This window comes from Chiloscyllium plagiosum, unplaced genomic scaffold, assembly GCF_037043375.1.
Source record: "Chiloscyllium plagiosum isolate Xiang-an unplaced genomic scaffold, Cpla_swu_hap1 HiC_scaffold_29, whole genome shotgun sequence".
Lineage (NCBI taxonomy): Eukaryota > Metazoa > Chordata > Chondrichthyes > Orectolobiformes > Hemiscylliidae > Chiloscyllium > Chiloscyllium plagiosum.
In genome coordinates, this window is record NW_028270167.1 from 31,574,649 (window position 1) to 31,600,839 (window position 26,191).

At 41.5% G+C, this 26,191-nt stretch overlaps 1 protein-coding gene across 2 annotated transcripts in view; it reads right to left on the bottom strand.

Moving 5' to 3' along the window:
• Window positions 1-702: 702 nt before the first annotated feature.
• The window catches only part of LOC122540714 (endothelial cell-selective adhesion molecule), a 180,522-nt gene continuing 155,033 nt past the window's right edge, over window positions 703-26,191 (bottom strand). For both annotated transcript variants that reach the window (XM_043676833.2, XM_087976451.1), the window contains 3 exons: window positions 22,470-22,592; window positions 14,971-15,109; window positions 703-9,523 (listed from right to left, as the gene is read on the bottom strand). In XM_043676833.2, the coding sequence (XP_043532768.2) occupies window positions 9,082-9,523; window positions 14,971-15,109; window positions 22,470-22,592 (704 nt within the window). In that variant the 3' untranslated portion in view covers window positions 703-9,081. The remainder of the gene's footprint in view (window positions 9,524-14,970; window positions 15,110-22,469; window positions 22,593-26,191) is intronic.

The window sequence follows — 26,191 nt, forward strand, 5'->3', positions numbered from 1 at the left end:
ATTTCAAGCACAAATAATTTATAAATAAATTGCCTGATCTAAAGAAACACAGATAGGTGGATTTATTACAGTATCCTGATCGTTACCTGCGGTGAGTGAAAGATATAACACTTAACATTAGCACCCAGTCATTTTCTGGCTTATTGATTGTTGGAAAACTACCGAATAAAACACTGTCACCACCCAATCGCGGTGTGTAAAAGGCCTACAATTATATTTTCAGTGGAGATTCTTAGAACAAAAATAATAATTAGTGTCTGTGGTTTCACCTTTTTTTTTGTAAATAGCTAGGGCTCAAAGTGGAGCTTCCTCCCTTGTTAATGACAATATGGCAGACTGAAGGTTTGGTGGCTCCAAATTTTGGCTCTGAATATTACAGGAAGGTGGAACAACACTGTTGTCCATCCAGACTTGGTCAACTGCTCTCTTTAATGCTTGCCTTTGTTTTGAGATGCAATTTAATCTGTAGAAATGATCTGCCTTTGTAGTAATTTCATAGGACCAACATTGGTTATGTTCATGAGGAAGCACATTGGGAAGGGATACTGGGCTGTGAGAATAAAAATGCAGGTGACAGTTTATAAAATACATGGTTCAACTTCATACAGCTAAAGAAGGTTGTTGGGAAGTTTAATCAATAACAATCAAATAAGGTATTAGTTCAATCAGTGTAATACAGAACTGAACAAATAATTTATGGCATGTTTAGGAATCTGATAAACTTTATTTTTAAAAAACAACATTCTTGTCCATTTCAGCAGATGCATGCAGGAATAGTAAAACAACACAAGACCTAGAACCATCCACTTCACATGGGTGACTTCAGTCAGACTTATAACTTTTCCATTGAATACAAATATCGATAAACTATTGTGTACAAAAAAAGGTTAAAAATAGGCATAAAATTTATCAAATTCATTGTAAATGGCAATACATAAAATCCATCCTTATCATATGTAACAAAGTCCAACATGAGGCTATATAAACAGAGTGGGACAATGATTAAACATGGCAGTAAGATCAACTAACACAGTTGCAAACATTCACATCTCTCTCACACATATTCCATTTTAGATACGCTACCCAAACAACCTTCACAGAATTCATTGCCACACTTTGTTCTCTCTCGCTCTTGCAGATGGTGGGGTGCAACTAGAAACAGGAGGAGTCATCACACAGGGAGAGAGTTTCATTATTCAGTCTTGGGATGTAGGTGCGGCTGGCTAAGCCAGCATTTATTGGCCATTCCTAGTTGCCCTCATGAAAGTGGTGGTGAGCCGCCTTCTTGAACATCTGGGCTCCATTTGCCATTGGTATACCCCCAATAACGTTAGGGAGGGGGCTGCAGGGGTTTGACATAGAGACACTGAAGGAACAATGACATATTTCCAAGTCAGGATGGTGAGTGGCTTTGAAGTAAATTTGCAGATGGCGGTGTTCCAATGTATCTGCTGACCTTGTCCTCCTTATTCGAAGCAGTTGTATGTTGGAAAGGTGTTGTCAAAGAAGCATTGATGAATTACTGCAGTGCATCTTGTAGATGGGGCACACAATTGTTACTGAGTGTTATTGATAGAGGGAGTGAATGTTGAAGGTAGTGAATAAGATTGCAGTCAAGTCGGCTGCTTTACCCTGGATGGTGTTGAATGTTTTGACAATTAGACCTGCACTAATCCAGGCAACTGCAGAGTACTCCATCATACTCCTGACTTGTGCCTTACAGATGGTACAAAGAATTTGGGGGAGTCAGGAAGATTGTTACTCACTGCAGATTTCCCAGTCTCTTTTAGCTACAGTTGGTCTATTTCAATTTCTGGTCAATGGTGAGTCAAAAACAGTTGATAGTGAGGATGTCCTTGGTAATTGTTACTTGCCAATTATCTGTCAAAGCCTTCAGTCTTGCTGAATATAGGCAGAAAAATGGTTTATTTCTCGAGGAGTCAAGAATGGTATAGATCACTGTGCAATGATCAGTAAACATTCCCAGATCTGATCGTAGAATGGAGGGAAGGTGACATGGCGGAAGATGAGCAGATCTAGAACGCTACCCTGAGGAACTCTTGCTGTGATGTCCTTGTGTTAAGATGATTGGTCTGGAACAATCAACCACCTTTCTTTGTTTTAAATATGAGTCTAAGCAACAGTAAGTTTTGTCCCCTGATTCCCATTGACTTCAAGTCTTCTAGAACTCTTGGTTGCCGCATTTGCTCAATGTTTCCTTGATGTCAACGGCAGTCACTCTCACCTCGCCTCCAGTTCAGCTCTGTTGTCCATATTTGCACTGAGGCTGTAAGGAATTCTGCAGCCAAGTCATTCAGACAGACCCAAAGTGAACTATGAGGAAGAGCCGTCAATGACAGCTTCCATCAGTCACTTTTCCCTCATCTGAAAATGGCACACAAAGTGAAACTTTATCTTTAAGTAATGCAGCACCTGCTAACCCAAATCTAACCTGATGACATAAGCAACGGTCTTTTGCTTGAAGGCAGCACGTGTATTTTTCAGATTGAACCCTTGCCTACTTGCTGTCTAAAGCGAACATATGAGCACACTGCATGGTCATTTCTCAAATTGAAACCCAACACCACAAAAACATACGTATGCAAAATCAACTCTTCCATATTTCAGAAAGAGAATGCATTTAGTTATCATTCAATGAGTTTTCATCTGAAGGAAGGGAAACATCAGAGGACTTATTTTATAAATGTGGGTTTAGAGTGCATGTTTCCACTTTATGAGATTCTTGTGCATCAGTGCTCAATTAGCAATTCTAAAAGTTGTAAAGGAAGTGTTACAAGGGTGAAGCCAGAAATCTATTGCACTGCCATTCTATGCAATTTCTTTGACTGTTTTATGAACTCAAAGGAGAACGTTCCAATGTTATTTCTCCTAAATTTCCCTCAAGGTTTTTAACCTGTTGCAGGAGAATACCTGCCTTGGAATATTAGATCAATTGTTCAGCGATGTAGACAGAGTGAAGAAACTGGCATTGTTCTCCTTGGAGTACAAAAGGTTAAGGGGAGATTTAACTGAGATATTCAGATCACATTGGATTTCAAAGAGGAAATAAAGTGAAATTGTTTTCTATAACAGAAACGTTAGTGACCAAAGGACACAGGATTCAGGTAATTGTCTGTTTTTTATTAGCCAATGTAAGATGAAGCTTCTTTTACACAGCAAGTTAGGAAAACAATCAAATACAATCTTGAAAGGGTGAAAGTTTCAGGGCAATGGGGAAACAATAGGGAGATAAGAATAACTGGATGGCATAGTCAAAGAACCAACATGGGCGCAATGGGCTGAATTGACTCCTTCTGTGCTGTATTCTTCTCTGATTTTATACCTGGATGGAGTAGTTTTGATAGTCTTTAGCCGTCCTTGTACTTTGTACACTGAAACAGGTGAGATTCCAATTCAGCAAGTGGACTCTCCAAACTCAAACCAAGATACTCTTGGGCTAACCCAATGTGACCTATAGCATAGCATTTCCTAAACAGATATTGAAACCATTGGTTACCTTCACAGCCAAAGCTAAATCTCCTCTAATTTTGCAATGTTGGATTCCAGAGGTTTATTACAAATTCACACTTTGACAGCAATTTCCAAGCCCATGACCTCTATCAACTGGAAGGTCAAGGACAGCCGATATATGATGACACTGTCACCTGTAAGTTCCCCTCCAAAGCATACACCATCCTTACTTGGAATTGCATCAGTGTTGCTGAACCAAAATCTTCAAACATCCTTTGTAACAGCCCTGAGGATGTACGCATACAATACGGACTGCAACAATTCAAGAAGGCAGCTCACCACCACCTTTCCAAATATAATTAGGGATGAATAACATATTCCTACCTAGCCAGCAATGCCCACATTCCATGAAAGAACATGACAAAAACTTAGTTCAATCTCTCATGTTTCGATTGTTCCATCAGTCTAGAGTGGCCTAAACAGTCACCTTTTTCTTTTTTCCTGACCCCCCAAAACAGAACATAAGCAGATATGATTCTATTTTCTATGCATTCTCAGCACAATAGATCCACCAGTCATCAGAACTGCACTGAGACTACTACACCTATGACCATCATAATAGATAAAGCATAAAAGAGGCATTGTCATAAAAATGCACAAGCCATTTACTGGGTCACTTCTCAAGTCAACCTGCCTTGTTTAAAATTTAGATAAATCCTGGCAGTTAACTGTGAATCATCTCAAGCTGGTGCATTCTCCGTGGTCTACCAATCATAGTCTACTTGTCAAGTAATTACCACTCTCTTCTCAAACAGACTGAACATCAGTTTTCCCCTTAAATTGATGAATTGTCCTGATGAATGCAAGATGAAAAGCTTCGATATTATGCAACCAGAATTGAAAACAGCAAATTGCTGAGGCAGCCCAAATCCTTGAGGTGTTCTAACCTCTTGGTTGTTCTATTGGATATAAAATGTATCAATAAGCAATTTAGAAAATACGGCTTTTAATTCAAAAAGCAGCATCATGACGGAAAGCTTGAGTTTAAAAGATCTATAACAACTATCTTCAAAGAAATTTGATATTCAGGCTTCTCATGTCATCTGGATATTTATAATAGACCCCTACGTGCTCAATTTCAAGAAGTTGTTATACCAATGACAATGCATGCAAAGCTGCTTAATAGTTCCCTTAATAGTTGATAAATACAAAAGCCACCTAGATATTCCAAGTTCAAAAGCAGCTGATGTGATTGATTCCTAAACATTAGTTTCTGACTAATCTCTAACCCATAATGTCTTGCTTTTGTTTATAAGTATAAATTCAAAATCTTAAATCCAACAACAACGAGATAGATCATTCCCTGCCACCACCAAGAAAATCCAACATTTATATATCACCTTTCATGATCTCAGGATGTCCTAATGCGCCTTACAGTGAATAAAGGCCCTTTGAAATGTAATGACTGTTGGAATGCAGGAAAAGAGGCAGTCAATTTGTGTATGATACACTCCTACAAACAGCGATGACCAGATCATCTGTTTGGTGATGAGTGATAAATATTGACTGGAACTCCCCCACTCTTCTTCGAAATAATAACCATGGAATTGTTTACATTCAGCTGAGAGGGCAGAATGGAGCTTGCTATAACATTATTCCATCAGCTATAGGTCGACGGCCTATTAAAGCCCCTTTCCATTGACTTCAATGTTTTCCATCAGCAAATGAAAAGCATGCTTGTTTAAATTTCCTTCTCTGCTATACTGTGAGACGGTACAGGAATAGATCAATAAACTCTCCCTTGATGAAACTGTAAGGTTCATTTTGGTGCAGGCAAAAAGGTTATCATTTTGAAGACGATTAAGATTATAAAGGCAATAGAGTAAAACAGAATTGTGAAATGATCCTATAATCACAATTCTCAGACATTAAAGCATGAGCTTTTTAAACCATTGTTCAGCTCGGGCTCAAATATTTATTGATTTCAAGATCAATATGCATGTTTGAAGTTTCATAACAGCGATTGAAATAGAAACGCTCTATGTGCTCGTAAATAGAGGACAGTGGTACACCAACTACTCCAGTTAGAATGAAGGTTTTCTCTCCGAAATGAAGAGTAGAATGATCAGTGGTTATTTCCAAATGTTTATGCTTCTTTTGATATTGGCACATGCTACTACAATGTCCATGTCTTTTATAGGGTGTAAGGTTTATATCTTGGGGCCACATTTGCTTCATGTTCATGGTCAATTCTGACTGATAGATAGTCATGTTAGTCCATTAACAATATTTTACACCTCAAATCGCACAATGATGGGTCACTTCAAGCCATTCATTTAGAAACAGCCCTACTGCTAAAATATCAAAATCCTCCAGGAGTCTTCTCCAGTTACCCATTAACCTGGTCAGAAGGTGGTTGGGGATAGAGAGCTAAAAAGTTACATAGGACTTTTAGGATATTATTTACATAGTAAATTTAAATAAATCAATTATTCAATAGGATAAAGCCCAGATGTCTGCATGGATAACTCCAGCCTAAAAAGGACAGTACATTGATTGATTAAGTTGTTATAAGGTATTGACGGTTTAATTAATTTATTATCAGATATGCCCTTTTCTTGAATCTGTCAAAATGATTTGTCCCTTTCAGAGAAGGAAAACAACAGTGGATTCAACAACAGGAAGCAATGGCACCATTTGTACAAGGCTCTTATGGAATCTTTCCTGCAGATTCTGTAAGAATTTCATTATGAAATAGATGAGCAACAGCAAGAATATGGTCATTACGACAAATGCTTGGGTTCAGAACTGAACTCATTCAAGCAAGTCCAGTGGAAAGATGTTCTGAAAGGAGCAAATTTAATGGAATGAAGAGCCATCCTGTATATTCACATCCTTCTGGTATGTCTTTTGTATGAGAATATTGTCACAATGATATACAATTTGAGTTTCGAAGTTCATTGCTGACTTAGTATGAGGGACTTCCACGGATTGAAAGGGTTTTAGATAAATGAACCAAATTCACTGACCTGAAATGGCTACAGGCATCACCTGACCATAAGTGGCCAAATTTCAATGTGAATTAGACAACAGACAGCCAATCTGAAATTAATATTTTATCCAAAGGCAATACAATCTACCAGCCAGCCCATCCCCAAACAAAGTAAAAGATCTTCATCTCTTACTTTGAGTTATATCTTTGAGAATGTTCACATATGAAGAAATGAAAGCACCACCTGCAATTATCATTGGAGACAATGATCTCAGACATGGAAATACACACACAAGCTGATATTTCAAGAAGCTGCTTTTGGCACAGGGTATTAAAGATGCATAACTGAAAGGTCAGGGAACCTTTTCTCTCTCTTTCTATCTCTCTCTCTCTCTATCTCTCTTTTAAAAAAATGCTCAGTGACAATACATGTTAAAAAGAAACATACGAACATTGAGAACTCAAAGGATAACTATAACATTTGTTACTGTTGATGACCTAAAACAACAATTAAACAATCACAGCCTCAAGTTAAAACCTTGTACATGGACAACATCAAAAATACTCTAAACTGTGTATTCACATATTTGGTGTGTTAGAGAGTTGGAGTGTGTGTTGTAGTTTGTGTGTATGAGGGTATGAGTGTGTTTATGGAGAATGTTTGTTTGTGTATATATTAGTGCACATGGGTGAGGGCTGAAACAACAGCACATATGTTTGATGTCATGCATTTATTATTTTTCTCAGGATTGACAGAAAATAAACTTGATTTGCTTTAAACTCAAGGAAACTTTGCAATTTTTTTACTACTACTGCAGACATTATTTAACTACAATTCAATTGAATAGAGGTATAGTCAGGTGCTAGAAAGAATGTTTAAAAGAGGGGAGCCACTTCACCCACCCTCAGCTAGTCACAATAGTACTGTATATATGAGGTATTGCAGGACAGCAACAAGCACTCACAATATACAAATAGTCATCTCCATTAACAATCTTCTAAAAATGTGTTTGTGAGTCCTGCACTGGTTTCATTCTGCCTATTTATTCATACTAGCGTCAGACTGGGTGTGTTGGCATTGTTTGAACTCTATGTTGTCTACAACTTCAATGAATGTTATAATGAACAACTCAGTCTATCCAATGCTGCAACTTTGTACACCTCCCCCCCCCCCATCCATTTTAATTTCTTCTATGTCTTTCATCAGGAAAAAGTCATTTTGGGGCCTCTCTGACAGAGTTTTACCAATTCCTTTCTTTTATTACTTCATTTCCTTCTTCACAGTGACAGGAAACATGCTGCTATAATGATTACTATAAGACCTCATATAACAATTTACAAAGATAAAGGGAAAACAAGAAAGGAAAAGTAATGCACTCGTCAGAATACAGAATCACAAATAAAATAAATGCAAAAAGAACCATGGACAAGAAATTTTGGAATCAAGTCATTTAGAAACCTTGGAAAGATAAAAGTAGGATCTCCCCGTTCCCTTGCAACAAGTTCCATCAACTCACATTTGTTTCTGTTGGGAGCTACCAGAATTTAGGAACACTGATTACCATAGATAGATAGAAAACTATCAAACAAAGGAATGGCAAGAGGCCATTCAGCCCATCAAGTCTGCTCTGCTATTCAATTTGTTCATGGTTAATCTGTTCCTCAGTTTAGCTTCTTACCCCTTGATACCGTGATCTAATGGAAGCCTATTGACCTGAGTCTTGAAAGTTCCACACCACAGCCTTTTGGGGAATTGAGCAGCAGACTTTTCATTAGCCTGGGTGAAAACAAATTTTCCTCATTTTGACCAGAATGTCTTGGTTCAAACATTAAAATTTCATCCTTTGGTTCTTGATTCTCCCAACAAATGAAATAGTTTCTCCCATGTGTATCACTGAATCAGTCAATGTCAACCTTTGATCGTCTACACCCAAGGAATTACAAACCAAAGGAGGTTTCATCTCCTAGGTTGACTACTTGCATATCCAAGAGCAGAAAACACTTTGGCGAGGTATTGCGAGAAGTTGATCACCTGAGTTTGTTTCTTTGAAGACTGTTGTATGAACCAGGGAAAATAATAATGTGGAGCAAAAGAAAAGTAACCAGATGAGAAGGTATATTGTCAATTTTTGTAACACAAACCAGAAGTCACATTTCTACTGGATGAAACTGGTCTGCATCTTCTTCATTGAAGAATAATGAGTGTGACAAGTTGGTATGGGCAGACCTAAAACTGCAGTTTTATATTTTTCAACACATATGATATTTCGACAGAGAAGCTGTAGAGATTACAAGCACAGTGTTGCGATAAACTGGAATTAGTTAGAAAAGATTTTGTGTCAAGCAAATGTTTTGTTTGAGCGACACCCAATAGACCTGGAAAGAACTGGTCGTCTGCTCATCCATTCAGTGTTTGGGCTAAATTTCTTAATTCAGGTTATCTCGATTTTCTAGCTGAACAACATTCAAAAACTGATGACGGGACTTCAAAATACTGTTCACAGCCAATGCTCGATTTGTAATATTTCACCATAAATTGCTCTCATCTGAAGTCCTAGTCTTTGGTCATCAAAGTTACCACAGGATTTCCTTGTGCCCTGGTGACAAACAATTTGCTCCTACACCAGTGATCCTGTTTGGTTCTGGGCTGGCACCATGACTGGCACGGCCCCCATTCTGGTAAGGTTTGATGGCGACATTGAGGATAATCTGGGTACCTGCCTGGGGGCCTGTGTCTGAACTCCATTCTGCCAAGCAGGGGGAGAGTGAGAGTAGTGAGTATTGACGACTGATGCATAAGATGGTGCTGACTTCCCAGGTGAGCTTCTTACGGAAACGTTATCCGCCGATTTTCGGGGATTATTTGGGCGCTTGTAACTTCCTGTGCCGTTGACACCCATTGCAGTGATGGTCGAAGCAACATCTGATGGTGGTTTACTTGGATATGGTTTGTAAACATGCATGGTGCTACTCACTGATGACAGTGTACCATTTTTGGAGATGATATCAGAACTCCCAGACTTAGTCCATGTATTTCCTATTGGTGCTTGTGCATCCACCCTGTGAACAAAGAAAGGTTTTCTTTTATGCTTGTGACCAAAGAAAATATATTATAATCAGAGGAATTATTTGTTACAGTATAGGATGACATGCCACAAATATGACAATTCACCTCCATTCATTTTTTGCCATCACGACTCCTAATGCATTCCATATAGCATAGTACACTTGAAGTATACCCCTTTGATCTCCTGGCCTTCTAATTTTCTTCTGCCCACTGTTGAATGGCAAAGGCTTTCCAATGAGGGATGATCTTATAGAAGTTTATAAAATCATGTGGGGCATGGATAGGGTGACTAGTCAAGATGTTTTCTCCAGGGTCAGAGAGTCCAAAACTAGAGGTTATAGGTTTAGGGTGAGAGGGAATAGTTTTAAAGGGAACCTGATAGGCAACCTATTCATGCTGAGGGTGATGCGTGCATGGAATGAGCTGTCAGTGGAGGTGGTGGAGGCCGGTACAATTATAACATTCAAAGGGCATCTGGATGGGTATATGAATACGAACAGTTTAGAGGGATATGGGACAAATGGTGGCAAATGGGACTAGATTACTGTAGAATAACTAGTCGGCATGGATGAGTTGATCCACGTTCTGTTTCTGTGCCGTACATCTCTATGACTGAGTATCCCTTGTGAAATGTCAGTGTAGTTTGTTGGGTGAAGGCACACACTATGCAATGGTCCCATATTTGATCATTCCACTTCCCAAAAGCAACAACAATGCTTGGCACAGGAATGATAAAGCCACACTGTTACAGGTGAAGGCATTCTTCAATTAGGGTGAAGCAAATAGCTTTAACACAATGTGCAAGAATGTACTTCAAATCCAATCCTGCTCCGGTTGTCCTGGAAGCCTTTCTCTCACACACACATACACGAAAGTCAACCAAGAATTACATTTGGATGGGACATTGCACTGAGGTGAGAATGTTGGTCCCATGCTGTTTTATAGAGATTTCAGATGTATCCCAGGTGTAAGTTAGGAAGGTGTGAGAGAGAATTCAGAGGGGGCTCATGTGGCTCAATGGTAGTGTCCCTAGGAGACCTGGGTTCAAGTTCCACCTGCTCCAAAATGTGAAATAATATCTCTGAACTGGTTGATTACAAAATATCTGAGAGAGGAATGAGGGATGAGAAACATTTAACAAGTTTCTTAGTCACTCATATGTGTTTAATTGGCAATTTAAGACCTCTATTCGTAGAACATTAGATGCAAGTCATACAAACATGTAAATTACGAGCAATAGAAGGCCATTCAGTCCCTCAAGCCTGTTCTGCCATTCTGACCCTGGCCACGACTCATTCTAACCAACCCCAGAAGACTTGTAAATCCTAATCTTTTCAGTCAATTTTCGGTATAACAACAAGAACTATGAGAAGGACAGGAGGATAACATGGGTCTATTGCTATTACCTCTGCTTCCTGATAGCAGTTCCCATATTCTAGAACATGCAAATGAAGGAAGGTTTTATTTGATGTATTTATTATATGTTTAATGTAAAGGCAGCTACCAACCCTGTGAATTTCTTGCCTTCCCATGATTTATCAGGCATTGCTTCTGAAGACTCATGCAAGAAGTTGAAAAATGACTGAAAAATAAATTTGTTGAATGACTCATAAACTGTAAAAATAGTCAATTTCCTCAGGGAAAATCGGTGAGTCAGAATGTAAATTTAACCAACAAAACATATACCACAATCATACAGCTTCTATTCAGGTCAGCTTGTGACTAACTCTGACTATTGGAGATAGTGACACGTTCTGGCATTCAACTGAAGCGAGCACCATTCCCCTCAATAGCAGATACTAACTTTGAGGTTCAGCCAAAATGAAGTGATTTAGTAGCTTCACACTGACAGAAGTTCTACCACAGTAAGAATCCTGGTGAAGGATGTTACTGATGTCTGGGAAGTGGGCATTGAGGCACTGTCAGTGGGTGATGGTGTGCTAAGGAGATCAGTATTAGCAAGATCATCATTACTTGAGGCTAGAGAATCTATATATCAGTCGAAAAATAGCGGGAAGGAAGCTGTTCCTGAACCTGCCGGTGCATGTGTTCAGGCTTCTGTATCTTCTGTCTGATGGAACAGGTTGCATGAGATCATTAATGTGGTGCGATAGGTCTTTGATGATGTTGGCAGTCTTTCTATGACAGTGAGCCGTGTAAATGGAGTCAATGGGTGGAAGATTGGCTTCCTTAATGGTTTCGGCTGTATACACCACCTTCTGTCGTTTCTTACTGTCCTGGGCAGAGCAGTTGCCATACCAGGCCGTTGTGCACCCGGACAGTATGCTCTCAATGATGCATCTGTAGAGGTTGCTGAGGGTCCTTATGAACATGTCAAATTTCCTGAGACTCACAGAGGCACACATATAGTCCAACCAGTCCACACCGACCATAAACCCAAATACAACTAGTCCCATCTATCTATGCTTGGCCCATATTCCTCCAAACATTTCCTATTCATGTACTTAGCCAAATGTCTTTTAAACATTGTAACTGTACCTGCAACCACCACTTAGAGTCATAGAGTCATAGAGATGTACAGCATGGAAACAGACTCTTCAGTCTAACCTGTCCACACCGACCAGATATCCCAACCCAATCTAGTCCCACCTGCCAGCACCTGGCCCATCTCCCTCCAAACCCTTCCTATTCCTATACCCATCCAAATGCCTCTTAAATGTTGCAATTGTACCAGCGTCCACCACTTCCTCTGGCAGCTCATTCCATACACATTCCACCCTCTGTGTGAAAAAGTTACCCCTTAGGTCTCTTTTATATCTTTCCGCTCTCACCCTAAACCTATGCCCTCTAGTTCTGGACTCCCTGACCCCAGGGAAAAGACTTTGTCTATTTATCCTATCCATGCCCCTCTTAATTTTGTAAACTTCTATAAGGTCACCTCTCAGCCTCCGACGCTCCAGGGAAAGCAGCCCCAGCCTGTTCAACCTCTCCCAAATTTATTCCCCACACGAACCACTCTGTGTTAAAAAAGACTGCCCCGCATATTTTTTTTTTAATCTTTCTCCTCTCACTTTAAAAAATGCCCCTCATCTTGAAATCCCCCACCTTCGGGAAAAGTCACCTACCATTCATCTTACCCAGACCCCTCATGATTTTATAAACCTCTATAAGGTTACCCTGGGTTAAAGGTGGAGTTTCACTAAATTTTTCTTTCATCTTTTTATTTTTTATCTTTTTATTTTTTGTTTATTTTTCTTATAAACATAAAAACAAGAGTAGGCCATTTGGCCTGTTCTATCTTTCATTAAGATCCTGGCTGATCTGACTTTACCCTCACCATCACATTCCTGCATACTCCCTCATAATCTTTCATCCCCTTGGTAATCAAAAATCCATCTAATTCTCCATTAAAAATATTTTAAAACTCTGCAACCACAGGAATTCTAAAGTCTCACCACCCTAAGAGAGAAACTGTTTGGTTTCATCTCTATCTTAAATGGGCACCTCCTTATCTGAAAACAATAAACTGAGTTGTAGATTCTCTCACAAGAAGAAATATCCTTTCAACATCCACCCAGTCAAGACCCTCAAGATCTTATATGTTTCAATAAAATTACCTCTGACTCTTTGAAACTCCAAAGGATACAGGCCTAGCCTCCCCTGATAAAGCAATCCATTCAATCATAGAATCCCTATAGTGTGGAAACAGATCATTTGGCCCAACAAGTCCACACCAACCCTCCGAAAAGTCACCCATCCAGACCCATTCCCCTACCCTATTACTCTACATTTACCTATATGTATAGTGAATCTCTTCTGGACTGCTTCCAAAGCATTAACATCCTTCTGTAGGTACGGAGATGTGGAAGCCATTTTCTTGGCCATGGCTTTCCTCCTGGTTAAGGAATCATTTTGCCGAAGGGCCCCTCACCCAGCAGAACAATATTTGGCATGTAGCTGTGAGAGGCTGTCTCACAGCCTCCTGCATATAACGTAGTTCCTCTCTCACTAGGAGGTAATGTTAAAGTGTAGCTTATCTGTTCAAGGCGCCACAGTTTGCCTGCTCAATGTTTCCCCACTGTGATGTTTCGCTGGAGCATGCAACTTAGTTGCTCAAACATGCTTAGCCCCATCAATTAATTCACAATGTACTGCCAATTAGGTCCTCTAGTTAAGGATTTTTGTCCTACATTTGTTACAGATCTCTGTAAACAGGATGATAGGTGATAACCTTCAATCTTGTCCACTTGTGGAATGTGCATCATCAATTAGAACTGATCCTGAGAGCTGACCCCTGATTCGGAACCTCGACAGACCATCCTGACACCTTGTAATTAACATTCAGCCTGTGTCTTGTTTCTTATATAACTCTAACTTCCTGCTGTACTTCAGAGTTCTACCGAGCCACTGTTAGGCCCATGGGTCTCCCCAGGATGCATCGTGTAATAAACTAGTCAATGCTCAAGTTCTGATGAAGGGCTCCATCCCGAAACATTGATTTTCCTGCTCCTCGGATGCTGCCTGAACTTTTGTGCTTTTCCAGCAATACACTCTCAACTCTGATCTCCAGCATCTGTAGACCTCACTGTCTCCCAATGCTCAAGTTCTGCCTCTCGAGATTTTCTTCAACAGAAGCCCTGTACAATACATAGAACTCCAGATGCAGGTTTACCAATGCTCTGTTAAGTAAACCAAACCCTCCCTAACCTTGCACTCAATTCTCTCATAACATTCTATTAGGTTTCCCGATTACTTGCTGTACCAGCAGACTAACCCGCAGTGATTCATGCATTCTGACACCAAGATCTCTCTGCAAGATCTCACCATTAAACCTTGCTTGACACAGCTCCAGAGACCCTACTGCGAGGACACCCATGATCACATCTCCCGATGTTTGGGGGGTGGGGGTGGGAGCAGAGCTGCCTGCCTTCTGATTGGACAGCCTATGTCATCCCGAATTGTACGACAGCCCTGCAAGCAACCAATTGGAAAATAGCCTGTGGCAAATGAGATCTTGCTGCCTGCAGACACTCGACATGCCATCAGGCACCTCATGACCCGAAAATTCAGACCTTGTTTTGCAAAGAACGTGGTGTCAATCTTTTGTGAATGTTGTGCTCTCACCGGGACATTAACAGCTACAAATCATTCAGTGAGTTATGGGTGCCTGCAACCTCCCAGTAAAATAATCTGCTCAGCACGAATGAATAAATGAATGAGCAATTCGTGATGTCTGTGGGAGATGTACCTACTGGGTTATGGTGTATACAAATATGTAGAGATCCATAGAGTGAAACTGCAATTTTATCAATTAAAAGTATAGTGTCTTAATATTTACTGTCTGCTGTCCTTTTAATGCCCTCCTTCAATTGCAAACTTCCATGAGTTGCATAATGAGTTTGTACATTATGCCAACGAATGGAGGAAGACTTGGGTGTTTACTCCCAGGCCCTGATGAGCTATTACCCACTATACTCACTTTATCTCATTAGCTGGTTCTTCCTCTTTTTCTGCTTCCCTCTTCTGATGCTTGCAGCAGCAAATCACAAGAGCAATAATCAGACATATTCCAAACAGCACTCCAAAAAAGGCTCCTGCAATGATCCCAGCATTACTTGCTGTGGAAGAAGAAAATATGGATTATTCCTTTATGACAGTATCCGACTGAAAAATAATACAGGAGAAACCAGTCAAGAGCAGAATGAAAATCTCAAAATGACTCACTCAGTTCAAATGAACAAAGTGATTTTGAAGTCTTTGAGAGAAATGGTGGGGTTATTGTATGAATGCGCTAGGCAGAAGTGGGTACTGCAGATGCTGGCAATTCGAGTCAAGATCAGAGCGGTGCTGGAAAAGCACAGCAGGTCAGGCAGCATCCGAGGAGCAGGAAAATTGACTTTCGGGCAAAAGCCCTTCATCAGGAATGAGCCTGTGGGTCTCCCCATGATGCATCGTGTAATAACCTAGTCAATGCTCAAGTTCTGATGAAGGGCTCCAGCCCAAAACATTGATTTTCCTGCTCCTCGCATGCTGCCTGACCTGCTGTGCTTTTCCAGCACCACTTTAATCTTGACTCTTATTGTACGAATGCTTGGCTTTCTCACATTGTCCTTCATGCTGTCAGGGATTGTGTTATAGATCCCTACAGGAACACCATTCAACGTGTGGTTGGGGGGGAGGTTAGGAGGATGGGGGAATGGGAGATTAAATGAAATGGAGTGTATATCACCAGGCTGTTCTTTGAGCAGTCTCTGCACACTCACTCTTCCAGTAGGGATTTGCCAGCCACAAGTATAAGGGTGGGAAACAGTGGAGGCTGAGGTCGTGGATAGCACGTTTAGTGAATTGGTCACACCGCATATTAGAATTACTGAGGGAGACAGTGAATGGGTGACCAAAAGGCAGAGAAAGAGTAGGAAGGCAGTGCAGCCGTCCCCTGCAGTTATCTCTCTCCAAAACAGGTATACCATTTTGGATACTGTTGGGGGAGATGGCTCAACAGGGGAGGGCAGCAGTTGCCAGGATCATGACACCGTGGCTGCCTCTGCTGTTCAGAAGGGCAGGAAAGATTCTTGTAGGGCTGAAAACAAGACTCCCAGATGGTATGTTGCCTCCCGGGTGCTTGGGTCAGTGATGTCACCGATTGGCTGCAGAGCATTCTGAAAGGGGAGGGTGAACAGCCAGTGTCGTAGTGCATATAGGCACCAATGATACAAGTAAAAAATGAGATGAGGTCCTGAAAGCAGAATTCAGGGAGCTAGGAGAAAAGTTAAAGAGGAGGACCTCAAAGATAATGATCTCGGGACTGCTACCAGTGTCACGTGGTAGAAATGAAAGAATAGGCAGAATGAACACATGGCTTGAGGGATGGTGTAGGAGGGAGGGGTTCAGATTTGTGGGACATTGGGACCAGGGGAAGGTGGGACTATTACAAGTTGGAAGGTCCACACCTGAACCAGACTAGAACTTATGTCCTTGGGGGATTTTTTGCTACTGCTGTTGGGGAGGGTTTTAACTAATGTGGCAGGGGCTGGCAACCAGAAAAGAAGACTAGAAGACAGTGATTTGGAAACTAGAGACTGTAAAGAACAGGATCATGAAGTTAGCATTACCAAGGGGAAGAGTAGGCAGAGAGCAGATGAATGCAAAAAAAACTGGTGGTCTGAAGTGCATATGCTTTGATGCGAGGAATATAGTGGTAAGGCAGATGAATTTAGGGCTTGGATTGGTGCCTGGGAGTATGACATTATTGCAATCAGAGACTTGGTTGAACGAAGGGAATGATTGGCAACTAAATGTTCCAGGATATAGATGCTTCAGACAAGACAGGGAGAGAAGTACAAGGGGGGGAGCAGTTGCATTGCTGGTCAGGGATGGAGGACACTATGGAGGGCTTGAGCAGTGAAGCGTTTTGGATAGAGCTGAGAAATGAGAAGGGTGCAGTTACATTGTTGGGACTGTACGACAGACCTCCCAACAGTGAGCGTGAGGGAGAAGAGCAAATATGTAAACAGATTATGGAAAGATGTCGAGGCAGCAGGGTGGTAGTGGTGATGGGAGATTATAAATTTCTCAACATTGACTGGGATACACTTAGTGTCAGAGGTCTGGATGGAGCAGAATTTGTAAGGAGCATCCAGGAAAGTTTTCTAGATCAGTATGTCAATAGTCCAACTAGGGAAGGGGCCATATCGGACCTGGTGTTGGGGAATGAACCAAGCCAAGTTGTAGAAGTTGCAGTGGGGGATTTCTTCAGGAATAATGACCACAATTCTGTAAGTTTTAGAACACTTGTAGACAAAGATGAGAGTGGTCCTAAGGGAGGAGTACTAAACTGGGCCATGGCCAATTATAACAAATTTCAACAAAAGCTGGGAAATGTGGTTTGAGAGCAGCTTTTTGAAGGGAAGTCCACATTTGATATGTGGGAGGCTTTCAAAGATAGGTTGAAGACAGTGCAGGATAGGCATGTCCCTTTGAAAGCAAGGGATAGAAAAGGCAAGATTCGTAAACTGTAGATGGCAGAGGAAATTGTGCAACTAGCCAAGAGAAAAAGGGAAAACATACATAAGGTCCAGGCAGCTAAGGACAGAACAGGCCCTGGATGAATAATGGGAAAGTAGGCCCAGTCTTAAGTGAAGAATCAAGCGGGCTAAAAGAGGTCATGAAATAGCTTTAGTGAGCAGAATTAAGTAGAATCCCAAAGCCTTTTATTCTTATATAAGAAGCAAGAGGGTAACTAGAGAAAGGGTTGGTCCACTAAAGGATAAGGAAGGAAGGTTGTGTGTCGAACCTAAGAAAATAAGTGAGATTCTCAATGATTACTTTACATCGGTGTTCACTGAGGAGAGTGACATGATGAATGTTGACATTAGAGATAGAAGTTTGCTTACTCTGGATCATGTCGACATAAGGAGGGAGGATGTTTTGGATAGGCTAAAGGATATTAAGGTGGACAAATCCCCAGGACCAGATGGGATCGATCCCATGTTGCTGAGGGAGGCAAGAGAGGAAATAGCTGGGGCCCTGACAGATATCTTTGTAGCATCCTTAAACACAGGTGAAGTGCCGGAGGACTGGAGAGTTGCTAATGTTGTCCCCCTGTACAAGAAGGGTAGTAGGGATATTCCAGTTAACTACAGACCAGTGAGCCTGACGTCAGTGGTGGGAAAGTTGCTGGAGAAGGTACTGAGGGATAAAATCTATTTATATTTGGAAGAGAATGGACTTATCAATGATAGGCAACATGGTTTTGTGTTACCAACTTAATAGAGTTCTTTGAGGAAGTGATCAAGTTGATAGATGAAGGAAGGGCTGTAAATGTCATATACATGGACTTTAGTCAGACATTTAATAAGGTTCCCCACGGTGAACTAATGGAGAAAGTGAAGTCACATCATGTGCAGGGTGTTCTAGCTAGGTGGATAAAGAACTGGTTGAGCAACAGGAGACAGAGAGTAGTAGTTGAAGGGAGTTTCTCAAAATGGAGAAAAGCGACCAGTGGTGTTCCACAGGGATCACTGCTGGGGCCACTGTTGTTTATGATATACGTAAATGATCTTAAAGAGGGCATTGATCATCTGATCAGTGAGTTTGCAGATGACATGAAGATTGGTGGAGTAGCAGAAAGCATAGGGGACTGTCAAAGAAACAGGAAAACATAGATAGACTGGAGCGTTGGGCAGAGATGTGGCAGATGGAGTTAAATACAGGCAAATGTGAAATGATGCATAGAGGTTAATTCTAGAGCGAACTATACTGTAAATGGAAGAGCCTTGGGAAAAGTTGATGAGCAGAGAGATCTGGGAGTTCAGGTCCATTGTATCCTGAAGGTGGCTGCACAGGTCGATGGAGTGGTCAAGAAGGCATATGGTTTGCTTGCCTTCATTGGACAGAGTATTGAGTATAAGAGCTGGCATATCTTGTTAAAATTGTACAAGACTTTGGTTCGACTGCATTTAGAATACTGTGTACAGTTCTGGTTGCCACATTACCAAAAGGATGTGGATGCTTTGGAGAGGGTGCAGAGAAGTTTAATGAGGATGTTGCCTGGTATGGAAGGTGCTAGCTATGAAGAGAGGTTGAGTAGGTTAGGATTGTTTTCATTAGAAAAAAGGAGATTGATTGTGGCGGGGGGGAGGGATCTGAATGAGGTCTACAAGTCATGAAGGGTATAGACAGGGCAGATAGAGATAAGCATGTTTCCAGGGTGAGGGATTCAATAATGAGAGGTCATGTGTTCAAGTTGAGAGGAGAAAAGTATAAGGGGAATATATACGGCAAGTACTTTACACAGAGGGTAGTAGGTGCATGGAACGCGGTACCAGCAGAGGTAGTAGAGGCAGACACGGTAGATTCATTTAAGCTATGTCTGGACAGATGTGTGGGGAGCAGAGGGATATAGCTCTTTAGGAATTGGGCAATAGGTTTAGACAGTGTATTTGGATCGGCACAGGCTTGGAGGGCTGAAGGGCCTGTTCCTTGGCAGTAAATTTTCTTTGTTCTTTGTCTGGAAAAAATAGTGGGGCAGTGCTCTCCAACACACCTCCAGTATCACAGGAAAGTTTCCCAATGTTGAGACTAGTTTTAGAGTAGCTAGCATTCCTGTGAATGGCGATGGGCAGTGCATTTTAAACTATTTACCACTATAGAGGGATCATTCTTTGGCCCATTGGTATTCAGTAGGCTGGCACCCCCACTACCTGTTGGTTGGGTGGGGTGGTGGGGACATTGTTTGCTTGGGCAAAGGCAGCATTTCCAGCAGCCGTCTGGGTGGCAATGGGATCCGGAGGCTCCTCAGCCTGAAGAAGGGGTCTGGAGGCAAAATTGCTCACCTCCATAGCTGCAGTTCACCCATCAGGATGGGCTTCCCTGTTAGGCCCCTCAGAATTGTAATTTAAAGCCTGCCTTCTGGACCTGCCTCAGCAGTGCCCACCTCTCACCCAGTGGGAGCTGGTAACACTCTGATTTCCATCTCCAGGATTGGAAGTGCTCGCCAATTAGCAGGCTGGCTCCCTGCCAGCCAATGCAGACTGGATATACCACTCCCACACTCCCCCACCACCCCGCCATCTTGAAGGGATTCTGGTTTGCGATCAGTAATTTGCAGATTTTTAATTGATTCAAATCAACCATGGATCCCTGGTTCTGACACTGGATTTATTTAGGGAATGTGAGAAGAAGAGGGCAGTAGACAGCTTTTTCAGGGACAAAAGAATCTCTGCGGTTATTAAGTATTATTAAATACCAAAGGTAAGTATAATACAAGAAATAATAACAAATATAACAAACAGTGAAATTGACATTATCAATTCTACAGAGGACAGTGATTAAATGCACTATTAAATCAAATACAGGTTAAACACTATTAGAACTAAACAACAGATTTTTTATCACAGAAACTTTTAAAAGGCTTCCCTGTATGGTAACCACCCACCTCCCCCTCCCTGCTAGCTTTTTGGGCTCACCACTGAGTTTTGAAGTACAGCCGGCCATTCCTGAGGATTTCGGATGGTTTCGGCCTTCAGCCTGGGTTGAGTCTGATGATGCGATAGGTCAGGTTTGGATTTTATCAGGTGAGTACTTTGGTTTTCTTACTTTCAGATAGGTCTTGTCGGCCGGGTTTTACCTCAGGATGTGTCTGAGGCCTTGTGGTGTCAGTCAAGTCAGTGGGTTTCGAGGGTTATCAGTCGCCACTGGTTCCCCTTGTACAGAACAGGTGTGTGTTGGTAGGTTTCGGGATTACTGTTGGGATCCCTCTTCTGGAGATAGTTGTGCAGCTAGTTCTTGGAGAGAATCAACGCTGGGATCCCTTGTCTCGAAATCATGATTTGGAGACGCAGGTGTTGGACCGAGGTGTGCTAAGTTAAAACTCACACAACACCAGGTTATAGTCCAACAGGTTTAATTGGAAGCACTGGCTTCCAAATAAACCTGTTGGACTATAACCTGGTGTTGTGTGAGTTTTAACTTCATCTGGAGATGGCTGTGGGTATCACTCTTGGGGTAATAGCTATCTGGGATCCTTCTCCAAGGGTTAGCTGCAGGGATAGCTCTCTCAGGTGAGATCAGGGACTACAATTATACTAATCACAGGTTTCTGATCTTCGTGCCAAATCTACACTTAACACTGTGTTGCTGGTGTTTCCTTTTGAGGTCACTTGGCTTCCTGATAGTTAAGAGTAGGTGTGAATGTATCCTGATTAAGTGGAATGTCCGATGTCTATGTGTGTGAATACTTATCGAAGTTGATCTGCCGAGTTCAGTCTGGGTTGGGTGGGGGTTTAGGCCTGGCTGATTGTTCTTTTATAGTTGATGTGAGAGTTGGATTTTCAGGATGAACAATGGTTCTAAGCAGCTATCTCTGTGTCTGTGTAATTTTCCCAGAACATAGCCCAGCTGCCATTTTATTTTTCACTTTCATATGTTATTTGAAAAATCCAGGAATTTGGTCTAGTGTTTCAAAACATAGGAATGTTTGCTCAATCTTACAATCTGAACCACAGTGCGGCAAGGTTCACAGACAAATTCTTCCCTTTCACTCATGTGATGGGTAACAATCAAATATTATAGTCCCAAACCACAAGGTTACTCTCTCATTAGTGAGAGAGACTAATAGTGGTAGTTTAACCTAAGCATCACTATGTCACAGGCATGGAAAGAGGTTGAGAAGGAGAATCCTTCATAGTAACCTCAGCTGGTGTGGGATTTGAACTTATGTTGCTGGCATCACTCTGTATTGCAAACCAGACATCCAGCTAATTGAGCTAACTGGCCCCAACAGCTACCAATCTACACCAACTCACACCAACTAGTCTGACTTGGCAAAACAACCTGTGATGATGGGAAATTACACCCCTTATCAAGAACTGATTTAGATGTTGTCAGCTTATAAAGGTAACACGTTCCATTTTAAAGTGTATGTTCCAATAGATTGTACATGAAAGGATTCTCCTGAATAATGCTGACCCACTTCCTGTTTTAGCATGGCTACAGTGTATGCTCAGACTGCATTTGGAACAAATTTCCACTTTGCTCATCACTTTCCTCTCAAACGCTCGCTGCTTCCCTCTCGTGGACCCGCATTCACGCTCCATTCCCTTCTTACGAGCAGGGGGTGGTGTTAGAGAGAGAGAGGGAAACACAGTCTGGAGAAGAAGGTAATGAGCAGAAAGAGGTATGCTGGAAAGCTGGGGGAAACAGTGTGCAGGTGGCAGGGAGCAGTGAATGGGAGGAAAGTAGAAAGAGTAAGTTAGTGTGTTAGTCAGGTGTTAAGCAGTAATAAGAGGATCTTAGGACCCTCCCATGAGCATGCCTGAAACAGCCTGTAGGTTTTTAAGGTAAAAGTTATCTGTCAAGAATATATCCCACACCTAGAATTACACATTTTCTTTGTTTTCTCACTTAAGCTATTTTCCATTCGTCCATTATTTTGTTAGATTACAGTCGGTGAACTAAAGAAATGATAACTATACTTACGGGTTACCACAGCCAACTGTATCGAACAAGATGCGTTCCCTACTTCATTCTCAGACTTGCAAGTGTATAATCCAGACATTGTTTCATTGAGGTTGGTCAATATCAAGTTTCCCTGTTTGACAGCTACAAAACAAATACCTCAGTCAGAAACTCAAAAAGCACCATAGGCTCCATCACATTCAAACCTATATTTCATTGGATTAGAATCAGAGTGGAGGAAATTTCTACCTATTCATTGCCACGAGAGTTGCTTAAGATAATGGATGAGAGATGATCCTTCTTCACATTTATCTGCTTTCTATTCAGTGTTTAACTCAAAGGTTTTCTGGTGCATAGTGAACTACTTTGATAAGCAGAATAATTTTTTCTCGATCATTAACCAAGTTTAGTTCCTGCTATGTAACAGGTTCAGATGCCTGGAGCAACTTTACATTAATGTCACAGAGCTGTGTATCTGCAAGCATAAACAGCACAGTGCAGACAGAGTTTGAACACTTGGATTCTACATCAGACCTGACTATAACGTAGACGTGAATTCATGAAGAAGGTAGATAGGTGCTTACCGAGTGCAATTATAAGATTAGAGCCTGGTATATCTTCAATTTACCAAGTACTGCCATGTTTAGCATTTAATATGGTAAACAGTGTTACTTTGAACTCTCAATCTGAAGACAGATCTTGGCTTTGCCTTCTCATCAATCACTCCATCTCAAACCCCAACACAAAAGGTAGAAGCTTGTAAGGGTCTGAACAACATAGCAAGAAGTGTGGCAGAACCAATGGAAAAACAGAGGGATGCCCATTAAACATCAGGAGCAACTTATACCATCTTGTATGCTTTTCACAAGTGGCATGGCGAGCTTCTCACTCAGCAACAGAGAGTCGCTAAGTAAAGGCACTTTCTAAATGCTCATTGGTGGCCTGGCTCACCTCATTAGCATTCAGCTTTCTCTTTTATGAACTTGTCATACAAGCTGCTGGTCAAGAAATCTCAACATGGAAATCAGAGCTGGTATACCTCATGGATTCAGCTTGCTTCAAATGGCCTCCATGTTGGATGAAGTAGCAGAGAAAGAATGGGTGTGAGATACTAGTAAAGGTATTACAAGTAAATGTAACTACAAGACATGAGGGAGGAGCTGGCCAGAATTGATTGGAATGGGACACTAGCAAGGAAGGTGGTGGAGCAGCAAAGGCAGGAGTTTCTTGGGGCAATTCGGGAAGCACAGCAGAAATTCATCCCAAGAAGGAAGCAAGATACTAAGAGGAGGATGAGACAACCATGGTTGACAAGGGAAGTCAGGGAAAGCATTAAGGCAATAGAAAAGACAGACAATGTGGTGAAGATTAGTGGGAAGCCTTTAAAAACCAGCAAAGAGCAACTAAAAGAGCAATAAGGATGAAGAAGATTAAATATGAGGGTAAGCTAGCTAGCAATATAAAAGAAGATTGCAAGAGGTTTTTCTTAGATATCTAAAAAGGTAAGTCTGGTGACTGGAACCATTGCTAGGTAAATGACGTCCATCTGGCAATAGGTCCAATCACTAGATTAAAAGAGAGGTAACAGTGGACAGTAGAGCACTGAAAGATCAGACTGGAAAAGTATTAATGTGGAACAAAGAAATAGCGGAGGAACTGAATAGGTACTTTGTTTCAGTCTTCATGGTGGAAGACACCAGTAGCATACCAGAACTTCAAGAGAGTCAGAGGGAAGACGTAAGCGTAGTGGCCATCATTAAGGAGATGGTTTGAGGGAAGATGAAAAAATATGAAGGGGGATAAATCACCTAGATTGGATGGACTGTACCCCAGAGTTCTGAAGGAGATAGCTGAGGTTATTGTAGAGGCTTTGGTGGTGATTTTTCAGGAATTACTGAAGTTAGGGAGAGTCACAGAAGACTGGAAAATGTTTAGGAAGGGAGGGAGGCTATAACAAAGCTTCAAATTCCACCATGGGTAAGAATGGGGATGGGGGACGGAGGTCTGCACTGCTGGCATCAATCTGATCCACATCAGCTGTCCAGCCAAGCAGTCAAATATGCTGTAGCAACATACTCTTTGACATGCTGTCTGTAGTTTAAACCCTGTGCTACCGCACCACAAGACTTCCACATCTCCAAAATAGGAGACAATCTCTTGGCATTTTTCTTTCATGGGATATGGATATCACTGACTTGGCCTGTATTTATTGTCTTGAGGGCAGTTAAGAGTCAATCACATTACTGTGAATCTGGAGCGATGTGTAGGACAGCAGATTTCCATCCCTAAAGGGCATTAGTGAATCATATTGGTTTTCAGGTCAAAAGCAATTTTACATCAACAACATTAGGTTAACTAATACCTCCAGATTTTGTTTTACTGAATTCAAACTTCATCATCTGCTGTGGTGGGAGTCAAACACATTCCCCAAGAGCATTTACCTGGGTGTTTTCTTATTTATTCACAGGTTAAGGGTTAACCCAGCATTTATTGCCCAGACGACAATTAAGAGGTAACCACATGGCTGTGGGTCTGGAGTCACATGTAGGCCAGACTGGGTAAGGATGACAGTTGCCTCTCCTGGAGGGCGTTCGTGAACCAGATGAATTTTCCCTGACAACCAGGAATGGATTCTCAGCCATCGTTAGACTCTTAATTCCAGACTTTTATTGAATTCAAATTACACCATCTTCCATGGCAGGATTTGAACCTGGTCTCTGGATTAACAGTCCAGTGATAACATCACTAGGCCATCACTTTCCCAGGTGACTGGAATTTACTGGAATACTAATCCAATGGAACTACCACAATGCCACCACCTCTCCTCAGGGGGAACTGGTGACCACTTTTGGGAATTCGTTTTGGAGGTTTTCCTGTAGGAACTTTGTGAAATTATAGAATCATTACACAACAGAGTAAGACCCTTCAGCCCATCATAGCTGTCCTGACTTTCTGCAAGAGCAATTAACCGAATGCCACTCAGTATACTTTTCCCATAGCCTCAGAATGTTTTTTCTCTTGAAATGCAATTCTCTTGGAAGACCACTCTCAGGCAGTGAATGCAGGAACCACTCGCTGACAATTATACTTGAAGAGCACGAGGGATGATCTCGTGTCAACAACTACCATAACGTCTGGGAGCTGGGGAAAAAGTCAGCAATCATGACTAGCTAATCATTAAGTGATTAGCAATGATGATCACCAACAATCTGTCCTGGACCACTCACATTGGTGTGACAGCCAAGAAGGCACAAGAACGCCTCTTCTTCCTCAGGAGGCTAAGAAAATTTGGTCAGTCCGTAAGGACTGTCACCAATTTATACAGATGCACCTCAGAAAGCCTTCTATCTGAATGCATCACGGCTTGGTATGACAGCTACTCTACCCAGGACCATGAGAAACTATTCACACAGCCCAGTCCATCATGCAAGCCAACCTTCCATCCATTGACTCCATCTGCACTTCTCACTGCCTCGGAAAAGCAGCCAACATAATCAAAGATCCTTACAACACTAGTTATAATCTCTTCCAGCCACTTCCATCAGATAGAAGATACAGAAGCTTAAACACATGTACCAACAGATTCAAGAACAACTTCTTCCCCGCTGTTATTAGACTTCTGAATGGACCTCTTAAATTTCAAAACTAACGTCGATTTTGCATTTTGTGTACCTCCTTTACAGCTGTAACTTTGCATTTCTCGTTCTGCTTAATCAGCCTAAGGTCTTTTTATGTTATGATAT